Source organism: Corticium candelabrum, chromosome 17 (genome assembly GCF_963422355.1).
Source record: "Corticium candelabrum chromosome 17, ooCorCand1.1, whole genome shotgun sequence".
Lineage (NCBI taxonomy): Eukaryota > Metazoa > Porifera > Homoscleromorpha > Homosclerophorida > Plakinidae > Corticium > Corticium candelabrum.
In genome coordinates, this window is record NC_085101.1 from 2,836,802 (window position 1) to 2,848,573 (window position 11,772).

General features: G+C 39.4%; 2 protein-coding genes across 2 annotated transcripts; both read left to right on the top strand.

Moving 5' to 3' along the window:
- The first annotated feature begins 2,299 nt into the window (after nucleotides 1–2,299).
- Nucleotides 2,300–6,746, top strand: LOC134193199 (multiple myeloma tumor-associated protein 2-like). Its single transcript, XM_062662009.1, has 6 exons — nucleotides 2,300–2,337; nucleotides 5,879–5,928; nucleotides 5,995–6,046; nucleotides 6,122–6,204; nucleotides 6,262–6,331; nucleotides 6,434–6,746. The coding sequence occupies exons 2-6, from the start codon at nucleotides 5,915–5,917 to the stop codon at nucleotides 6,680–6,682; spliced, it is 468 nt and encodes a 155-aa protein (XP_062517993.1). The 5' UTR covers nucleotides 2,300–2,337; nucleotides 5,879–5,914; the 3' UTR covers nucleotides 6,683–6,746.
- A 2,285-nt stretch (nucleotides 6,747–9,031) lies between these two features.
- LOC134192831 (uncharacterized) lies at nucleotides 9,032–11,378 on the top strand. The gene is made up of 4 exons (XM_062661590.1): nucleotides 9,032–9,190; nucleotides 9,249–9,312; nucleotides 10,124–10,473; nucleotides 10,949–11,378. The coding sequence occupies exons 1-4, from the start codon at nucleotides 9,032–9,034 to the stop codon at nucleotides 11,168–11,170; spliced, it is 795 nt and encodes a 264-aa protein (XP_062517574.1). The 3' UTR covers nucleotides 11,171–11,378.
- The last annotated feature ends 394 nt before the right edge of the window (nucleotides 11,379–11,772 follow it).

Consider the following 11,772-nt stretch of genomic DNA (forward strand, 5'->3'; position numbering starts at 1 on the left):
TATTTGTAAAGAAAGTTTCTCTCTGTCTTAGTTCACTGTCCTTGACCACATGAAAGTCTTATAGCCAGTGGAAATTTTCCAGATCTCAAGAAGCTGAGAACCTAAGAGGATAGGAAGGATAGTAGGATAGGAAGAGCCAGATATCTGTAGAACTTTGCATCAGATACTGACCTTAATTAATAGTGGGCAGTGCTGACCACCACTGTTTATCTTTGAGTACTTGTATTACAATTTAGTTCATACCATATGGCAGTCTTTGTCCTAATTGGACTTATCTTCAAACCAAGCATCCCAGGAACTACTCATTAGCCTCAAACAACTTCCCACTTTTCAAAATACAAATACAAGTCCATTGTCTTCATAGCTTATCACTGCCTGCTCATGTGGTATAGCATGAAGGGCCTGTACCAAGTGGACGCTAAAGCATGGCTGAGCGCCATGCCTCTTATATACTGGAGACAACCCTGCTAGCTCAAAGAATCCGATATGTCCAGAAAGACGGAGCTAATAAACGAGTCTGTGCAAAAGGACTGTCAGAGTGTTTGGTGGTAGGCTGGTCGGGAGAAAGGACTGGCAATCATGAAAATTAGCCATAAATCGTAAGACATACCTGTAAATCGTGAGTCTCACAACGAAATCATAAGAGTTGAGTGGTCTTGTGTGTGTGTGTGTGTGTGTGTGTGTGTGTGTGTGTGTGTGTGTGTGTGTGTGTGTGTGTGTGTGTGTGTGTGTGTGTGTGTGTGTGTGTGTGTGTGTGTGTGTGTGTGTGTGTGTGTGTGTGTGTGTGTGTGTGTGTGTGTGTGTGTGTGTGTGTGTGTGTGTGTGTGTGTGTGTGTGTGTGTGTGTGTGTGTGTGTGTGTGTGTGTGTGTGTGTGTGTGTGTGTGTGTGTGTGTGTGTGTGTGTGTGTGTGTGTGTGTGTGTGTGTGTGTATGTGTGTGTGTGTGTGTGTGTGTGTGTGTGTTCCCAGGATAATATATACACCAACCTTTCAATAGATACTAAATATTAGCAGAACAGAAACAAATAGTTTTTTTGGATGTTCCATTTTACAGTACAAGAACTTGTTCTTTTTCTTTACACCTTGACAGCTGGTATTGGTCAGGACAAGCTATGATCTCTGTGAAATCACAGATTCCTACATCTTTTTAACTGTTTGATGTCAATTTAGTATTACATTGCAATCTCACTGATCCAAACAGCTCCGTGTCAAGCTCTGTTTGGATTAGTGAAGTTGTACAGATTACAAAACTCATATCTTTGGAGGTCCAGACATCATCTCAGACAACCAGGCCACTAGCCTCGAACTTCCAGACCAGACAGCCCGCGAAGTCTAGTCTGGACCAAAACGATACTAAAATGATTTTGGAAGTACTTATCAAAAGCGATGCTCAATAGTAGTCTAACAGCATAGGATCATTTTACCTAGATCAACGTATCATTTATGAATGTCATGAGATCTCACGAACAAAGAAGAGACGTCTGCCATGTTTGCAGCGATATCTTGGTGGACAGCATAAAACGACGACTCTTTGATTCTTTGGCAGACCGCTAGCTAGTCTAACTGCTCGACTGGCGAGACTACCGCTTGACCAGTTGTCAAAGGTGATGGTCTAGCGACACTCCTGTGCATGTCTTGTCGCCGCAAGCTTAAAAATATCTAAGAACTGAAGCTGAAACTAAAAGTAAGATGTGTGCGTGCGCCAGAGTCTTTATCATGGCTCTGGTGTGCAATTCGCCGCCCACGAGGATTTCACACGAGCACAATCAACGTTAGTGCACTTAGCATAACCAATTATTGCTAAACCAATCAGAATTTACAATCGACATTCCAGTTGTAAGGAGCTGATTGGCTTAGAAGGCTATTTCCGAAATTCAAGGCTAGAATTTGCATGCTCCGTGTGTTCTCTGGTCTGAAAGTTCGAGGCTACCAGACCACTTGTGCATTGACGTATGTCTCCATGTGTCATGATTGTGGTTACACCTGCAACGGCTACATACTTCTAAATACAGGACCTAAATAGTCACATATGTGAAATAGTCACATATGTGAAGACTAGTTGACTGCTTTAATGCGACAACAACCTGCATCAGGCTGCCTTGGAATTCCTATTATTATCTAAAAAAAACAAATCTGTAAGAGCTATTTTACTAAAACATGAAGGTTTCTTCAACCAATGGAAATTGAATTTTTGTGTGGCATGCACCATTAATTAGATGATGTGCCTCACATATGGATGTACTTTTTATCTTATATCATATCATCAAGTAGAGCTGACTTCCTTTGTAATTTCAGGTATGTGAAGGACAAATCTGGTGGATTAAGTCGCAGGCAAGCAGTAAGATCCTTTTTACATCAAATTTTAGTCATTCATTACAAAGTTTATACTATAGAGTCTAATGAGAGAATAATTACTAGTTAGCATATGGACATGTCGAGGATATTATTGTTACTTCCACCCACCACCAGGAGAGTGGCAGCTGAAAACAAGATAATTACTTAGGCCAAGCCAAGGTAATTATCGATGCTATTGGCTGCGAGAGGTGGAATAACAAGGATATCAGAGATTCACCCATACAATAAGTGATTTGTATCATGCAAGGCCATTCGTTGGTTTGAATTACCATTCATTTTGATCTGTGACGTAAATCGTACTTCTTACTTGTTTGTCGGTAACCATTCTGTAACTAACTAGATGGATCCAGTCTAAGTGAGTTGGCTGTTTAGTAGCTGTGTTGTGTTGTTGGTCATAGCAACAGTAGGGTATACTCATTCCCTTGATAGCTGTTGGGTATCAGCATACAGGTAGGGTATCAGGGTTCAAACGGTTTGTACCCACTGTATGGACCCAAGGCTTGAAAAATAGGATGTCAAGTGGCCATTTGACGAGTTAAATTTTACAACTGACAACTAACGTTGTAGTCTAGGTTGTCATATGACGACTAGAGCAGACCAAGGTTAGTTTGTAATGGCTTTCTCGGTATGCAGGGGGATAGCTGTACTGTACTGAAACATGTGCCGCTTTGATGCTCACATTGGGACATGTACAAGTAGTACTATACCAGCAGCGTACTACTCATATTCCGGATAATGAAACTGGGAGTGCAAGAGCCATCTCAGGATTCCGACAAAGTAAAAGCATGAAGTTTGTTACCAGGAAGCAGGTGAGGAAGTGGAGACAATGGTAAATCCTGTAGATCGAAATAGGTAGATATGATTTTAGTAGCAAGAAACGGACAACTTCCGCAATGTGATATGTGGAAGTCTGGTTGAAACCCCACTTTGTTTTGACAAAGGGAGGTGTATGTGTTCAATCACTAATTCAATTAGCTATCACTTTTGTCTCTCTTGCCTTCCTGAAGACGTCTAATTCTCTAAAATGTAACATGTCCTATCCATTACCTCTGCAGTAATGTGTGTGTTGGATAGTTTCGGTTGCATGCCATTGTGGGAATACTGCACTGTATGCTTGCACTGCCCTGATTTTTAGAAAGCCATACAAAATGGTGGCATACCACTAAATACCCATGATTGATATCAACATGACATCCTAGATTAAAATGTTGACCTAAAATTTTTGGAAACTCGTCAAATGACAACAACTAGTTGGACCAATTTTTTGAACCCTGGGACCAATCAGGTCTGGTAAACCCACGTGACAGGATACAAACTGAATTGGATGTCGATTAGTGTTGAATTGATTAAGGTGTGGTCACACTACATTTACATTAGCTTTACATTGCCATTTACATTTCCATATGCTAATACTAACGTCAATGCTAGGTCACACCTAGCATATTGGATCTTCTAGATTTCACAATGGCGCCACGCCAGTGGATAAAAGCGCTTCTGTGAGCGGTCTTCTTTGTGCTTCAGAGTGACCAGGCTGTGTTTGTTGCTGACAACAACCTTGTTAGTTTTCGCAAAAGTCGGATTTATTGGCAAGAAGGTAAAGCATTGCTGTCGTATGCTTGCTATGGTTTCTGAAATATACACATATTGTCCTACGCTGTTGAGGAAAATATTATCGCTCCACTGTAGCGGTGGAGAACATCCGCCCAGACCTCAATGAGTTTTCGTTTGGCTTTCTCGGGCCACTGAACGTTCTGCTTTTGCTTTCACTCGCTTTGATCTGTCATAGTTGTTGTTTGCAGTCGCAAAGATTCAATCCAAGAAGCGAATGAGCGATATGGACTTGCTGCAGTGTTGTAACTTCCTTCTACATGCGTGGTAATGTGGAAACAATGGAAATGTCGAATCTCCCATGCCCCTGCCATTTGCATTCTCATCAACATTTGCACAACATTGTCGTCTAGATTATGATTAGGAGAGTGTGGCTGATCAAATGGAAGTGTAACGTCTAATGTAAGCGTAATGTGAATGTAGTGTGACCGCGGACTTAGTTGTGTCAATTTCTTTTAGACCATACACAATATTTAGTAGATATATTTCTGTATACGGGCAGATTGGGTAGTTTATTTTACATAGTAGTACTGAGTGGTTTATTTAGTGTCATGTGGTTTCATTTAGTAGCTTTACTGTATTTGAACACAATACCAAATTTGAAATTCACCACAACTTTACCAGAAAATACAAAGGTGCCCTTCTCCTTATTTTTGTTTATGGTCCCTTCTTTATTTTGGTAGTTTCATTAGAATTACCATCCTGACAGCTGCTGATAGTAGTTATCCGTGGATAATTAGCTGATTCTGAGTCATTTTTGTCAACCTTTGCTACTTTAATCATGGCTGGCATCAAGCCTTTTGTACTCGTGTACGGAGTTGCATCTGTTCCAAACCATAGGTACAGTATGAATTGACTATTTCGGATTGACACTCTGTCCTCGGCGACTATGCGGCTGTAATTTAAGCACTGATTGGTGTCAGGCTTTGCTCTCATCCACATCAACGCTTCCCTGTATTCTTCTTTAGGGAGGTACAGCCGAATAGTCTTCTTGTTGTGGGTATTCTGTACATAGACAATAGCAGTTACAGACCTTATAGGTGTAGATAATAAGAGCACATTGATTGGTAACTAAAAAATTGATGGCAGCAAGATATCAGTGGTCGGTCATTGTTTTTGCTTTCTTGTTTGAATATTTGTTTCCTGTATACCGTATTTGCCCATAATAACGCCCATACTGAAATATCATCCATATCTGATAGGTCAAAACATTCAGCGCAATAAAACACCCATGCCCAACTATATGCCCATCCCGCCCAAGTATAAGCCCAGGATATGCATGCACAGACAAAACAAATTGGGGTCTGCAGATCATTCCTCTCCGCCTGTGTGCGTTTGATAAGCTGGTGTCATTGTTGAGTGAAAGACTCATGTCTTTGTTGCATTTACCAACCCTGATGCTTTTGACGGGCTTTAGGCCAATCACTCTGGTTTGCATGTGTATACATATAGTGTTTAGTTTCTGCATATATGCTGATACTGTCGGATACCAGTACTTTTGGTCTTGGCAAATGGATAATTGCAAGCATTTGTAGTATTTCTGTCTTCAAGTATTTAGATGATGACTTGCCAAACGACAACATTTTGCGACCATGTATGTATGCCTAGGACCAAAATATCGCCCGGAAAAAAGTACATATTTTCTATACGTTCAGGGCGTTATTACGCGCAAATACCGTATAGTGAGACATATTATTACATGAATATTTTAGATCTTATCATTTCATCATGTAAGTTAGATTTTTGCTTGTTGTTCTGAAGACTAAAGGCAATGCTACTGTATGTTGACATGCATCCAACATTTTACAGTTTTGTTGTAACTAGATAATATTATGTAGTAGAAATATATGACTGCCTTGCTGATTTTGTTACATTTTCACTTAAGAACATTTGATCAGGGATACTATTTTGACTAGGAACTTGAAGTTGTCAAGCAGAGAGAAGCGGATGCCATGGCAATTGCACTGTGAGACCTGAAACTGTTTACACATTAATAAGGTATTTTACATTGCATGTATGGTCGGCTGTACAGAGGTCACAAGAAGTCAGCTGCCTTCATTCCTTCAGGTGCTCTTTCAAAATCGGTCAGTATATTCGACTATTGTGTTGGTATATCAACGGTATTGTGATCTAATTTCATTTTGAACGTTTGATTGTAGGAGATCGCTGAGATGTGCAAGAGAGGCTCGATTGAACGAGACGGAAAGTGGGTTGACAGAGTGGAAGGAATGGGATTTACAAGGTTGTGCACCAACCTCATTGTCTCAGGGTTGATTATTTATTCATTTTTTGTTTTTAGTTCTCGAGCGGCTATGGTTGATGTAACAGTCGACGCCGAGGCACAAAAGCGTGGGATATCAGTTTTCCAAGTGAGTCCTACATACCTTCAAACCTGATGTGTAATGCCTGAGCTCAGTGGTGCTTGCTGCACCAGTACCTAGCAATAGTAGTAATTTATTGTGTTTGTACAGGAAGGAGGTAGGGATTCTCCAAAGGCAAAGATCGGTTCTAACGATAACCTGAGTGATCATCAGAGTGAGATGAAATGTAGTGGCTCCCACTTGAAGAATGAAAAGAAACACAAGCACAAGAAAAAGAAAGACAAAAAGGAAAAGAAGTCGAGCAGGAAACACAAGCATAAGCACGAGTCGGAGTCCGATAGTGAGACATCAAGACGAAAGAAGAGAAGGCGACATGCAAGTAACTCTGATGACCGATAGTAATGTCTATATTGTAGTCTGTAATAGTGTATAAATTCTAACAAGTTGAATTCTATTAATTCTATTCATGAGTATGTCTATTTGGTTTCATTAAGACACACACACGCACGTGCGTGCGCACACACACACACACACACACACACACGCCGTTTCCATTTGCTGTTAACTTGCCAGAGTGTAAGATATGGTACTGTTTGTAAGACATTAGGACATTCTGTAAGACTGATTTGATATCAAGAATATTACTCTTAGAGTCTGATAGTTTAGATACACCTGTGGGGTAAGACTCCAGGTGAGAGATGCCTGAAGTATAGCATGTGGTAATTTTAATCAAGACAACTGAAACTACAAGGACTTTGTAGTGTTGCTGTTCGTGCGCTCTCTGATCTGGAAATTTAGTGCAATCCATATATATATATATATATATATATATATATATATATATATATATACATACATACATACATACATACATACATACATACATACATATATACATACGGCTCTGCATGATGCTTCATGATATAATGAATACATGGGCACTAAACCTTGTGTTGTGTATGTAATCATATCTCATCACGTGATTATATTTTGCATCTTATCGTCTATCTTTAGCCTCACCCGTATTGCTCAGTGATCATCTACTAGAGTATATGGATTGTTTACTCATTACAGATTGCGTTTGAGCTAGGATGACTTCACTAAGCAAATTTTACATACCTAACCGTACATACTGACGTTTTACATCTAGACACACATACTTACAAGCTATTACAGTACATGCGTGTGCAGATCACACTTCTCTAGTTGCACACACTCGACAGGAAATCGTTCTACGTGTTTTAATTATTTGCGATCTCTCAATCATGTTCTGGTGTGCCGTCCTGGTGTTAGCGGGGACAGCAACTGTTTCTCAATCTGCTAGGAACTTCACGTTGGTCACTTTCAACACTGGTCTGACGCCATCAGACCATGTTCCATTCTACCAAGAGAGAAGAAACGCATTGAAGACTCATGTAAGCTGTACACGAACTCTAGTCAGTTTACGCGCAAACTCTAATCACATTGCACAAAATACATAGTTGACTGTACACGCCCAGATCTGGTAGGGCTGACTGACCACATGATTTGTAGTGCACTGTGTACGTACTACACAGAAGTAGTATAGTAACTCGCTTGCCGATTTCGTGATGAGAAATTAATCGTTTGATACACAGACAGTTCGTTCATTTCTGCTACCGCAGTCGTCAGTTTGCATGCCATATGTAATTTATGCGTGACGTACTGCGGCTTGAATTACAATAGTGTATAGACATGAATGGAGTGTTTCTATTGTCTTTCTACACACACACACACACACACACACACACACACACACACACACACACACACACACACACACACACACACACACACACACACACACACACACACACACACACACACACACACACACACACACACACACACACACACACGCACACACACACACACACACACATACACACACACACACACACACAGCAGCAGCAGCAGCAGCAGCAGCTAGACCCACACCTGGTCTAGCAGACTCCAGTATGCATCTGCTGCATGCATTCCTGCCAAGGCGTACTAGGAAAGATAAGAAAGCGCGATTGCTATATGAAAGATGCTACATTTTCCTGCGCAGTTCTGTAATTTGAATGAAGCTGATGCTTCTTCCTACTAACCCTGCATCCTCGTCTTCCAGAAGAATTTGCTGCTTCACAATTTCCAATTTTGAGTAACAGATAATTAACATTTCTTGCTAATTAATAATTACTACAATTGCATACTTGACAATGAGGTTAATTAACTGTAGTCAACCGTTCAGAGACAGTGAGAGGGCGGTCACAAAGAATTCTTTGCTACTTTTCTTGCATACTGTCTGTCTGTTTGTTTCTTTGTCATTGTGTCCTTGTTTTTATTTGTTTGTCTGCTAGTTTCTCCGTGTGTATGTCAGTAACAAATATCTTGGAGAGACAAAGATATAACAGATTTGGTCGACGCTACTCGTCATCAATTTCCCTACCACTACCGCGCCAGTTCAGGAGACCGTCAGAATCCTTCTAATCCTCCTTGTTCACAAAGCGCATTGGGCGCTGCATTCCTTGGGTGTCTAACTGTTAACTGCAACACTGCATTGGATCAAGGATTCCTAAGCTTTGTGGCTTGTGCATTCACAACGTGCTATTCTGATGTGTCTTCGTTTGGCCAGGAGTGCGTTAATTGTATAACTAACCAAAATCTTCAGCCATCCTCAAGTATTAGGATTTTGTGTTTTTCATTGATTTTATTAACGAGCAATAATCTTGTGTTACAGACATAACCATGGTACTCATGAAAGAATGCGCTTTTCCGTCGGATGAGACATATTCGGACAATCACGGGTTGCTACTGTTGAGCAAAATTCCGTTGAGTAATACAGTGGTGCGCAGGTATCATCCGGGTGTCGTCGAGATCATTTCGAGGGGATACCTAGCAGCAGACGTATGAATAAATATTTTGGTTGAATTGAAATGTTGTAGGCACTGTTTTGTTTTGATAGATTGAAGAATTGGGCACTGTTACTTGTACACATCTCAGTACTCAATTTGGTTTACCATATTATGGTATGAAGATAGCAATACATATACGTACATAACATTGTGATGAATTATTCTATTTTTTAGACGTTATTACCGTAAATAAGATTCTACTAATTAAAAGTACGAAAGTTTTTACACACACAAATAGAAAAATCAATTACAGTGAATAACGTGTAACATATTAATTGAAAAAGTTACTTGAGTTGACAGTGTACCACAATTGTGTGTCTATAGTCTCTTCTATACAATTCCTACATTTTAATGATTTAATATAAAAATTGATAAATTTTGAATGATTTGTCTTTACTGTTTAATATGGATTAGTTATAGATTATGTGACTTATAGATTATGTGACATAGTTTATTTATATAAAGAAATATTGGACAACATAGCATAATTAGGCTAATTACCCAATACAATACTATCATAAGTTTGGTTAAATTAAAAGTAGCCAAACAAATATTGTACTAAACGTGAAACCACAGTAATACAGAGGGTGTTGTAATATTGGGTTAATTACTTAGTTCAGCTTCTGTATTAGGTGTTGCATAGCTTCTGATGATAATTAGCATACGTACCCTCCAAATACATCCATTCAACACCAGTATTATAAAAGATGGAAACACTGTTTGTATCGAGATGATTTTGAGGAAAATATGATCTATCAAACTGTTTAATATAAACGTGCGAGTAAGGGCAAATATTACCGTCTACGTGCGTGCGTGGGTGCGAGCGCCTGGGAGTATATGCACGACAGAATACAATTTCTACAATTTTTGAACAAACGTAATTTTTGTTGCAGAGTACTTAAAATTGTGTATGTTACATGTGTAGTTGGTCCCCCACAGTTCAATAACTTTGAAGAGCTTCAAGGAAATGAAACAATGCAACTCCTACAGACATATCCTGCCACATCAGATAAACATTCGATTCTATTAGGAGACTTCAATCAAGGACCAGCTGTTTTTAGTGTTTTGGCCAATAGGAATTTGTCTGGGCAGTACGAATCAAATTATTGGAAAGTTATCAATTCAGGATATATATCACCATATGTCGATGACGTTAGATTGTGTACGTCCTGCGGAGAAAACGGTCTTAACAATCGTACTGGATCATCTGACTCAACGATTCTTGATCATATCTATGTACGAAATGGAAGTAGAACAAAAGTTTCTAATGTGCAGGTGAGTTGTAAACAATACTGTTTTTTCAACACACGTACACACACACACACACACACACACACACACACACACACACACACACACACACACACAAACACACACACAATCACACACAAACACACACACACACACACACACACACACACACACACACACACACACACCATTCATATCATCTAATCCTTGTTTGTATTTACGTTTACGTATTACTGAGGTTTTGTTACAAGGCTCTATGCCTATTTATCTTAAATTTATGACAGTTACCACATTTTGCTTGTGTATTTTCTTCTCTACTCTTCTTTACTCATTTACTCTGCAATTTTGTATATTTTCCAAATTTGGGTTTTGAGTACGTATAATTTTAATAATTTATATTTTTGGTTTGATTAATTTTTATCTTGTTATCCTAATAGAATAATAAGTTTAGGTACAAATAGTTCTTGTATCAATATTAACTAACACGTTTAACTTTAAGCGAATTTGGGACAGTGAATCTGCTGTCGGATCCTGGCCTTTATCTGATCACTATGGCGTTCAACTGACCTACCTTGGTGATGAAGTAGATGTTACCACCCAGACAGACCTAACCACTGAAACGATGAAACCAACTAACGAAACACAAATAAGCTCTGCAATGACTTCCGTCGCCTTCTGCTTATGCAATATCTTTTTCATCTCTTTTCTCGTACTCTTCTAGTGGCAGAAATGGATTCAGAAAGCAGTTGTTATTGCGATACATTGAAGCAAGTTGCAATTGGTAATGTGGGCGTACGTTTTTGTTGTCTGATAGTTGCGTTTGTTAATGCCATCAGTTTACATCCAGTTTTAGTAATGTACACGTGCTTGTTTTGTGCAATTTTTCATACGTATACTGATGGCTTGATAAGAAAAATCTAAGTGATCTTTGTAAGCTGTATTTTTGGTCTTCTTTACATTGGTATGTTCTGAACTAATGAACTTGCAGACCTGACATTGACGCAATTAGGGGTGTATCTCTTATGTAAACATTGCTTTCTTTACGTTACAGTAAAGTGTTTGTAACCGTTAGGATTTGGTGTCTATAGCTAGTAACAGTTTTAGGCTGTTAATGGAAGCATGGAGAATTGCTCTGTTCTTTCAGCGGGAATGTGAGAAAGACCTGTTGCCATAGAGATGGACCATTTGCTCAAGTAATTGCATGTTTTTTACAAACTTGGACCATTGCTCCAAACTATGACGGACGATAATATCAATGTATGTTGAAAATCTTACCCGACGCGACTACACACACACACACACACACACACACACACACACACA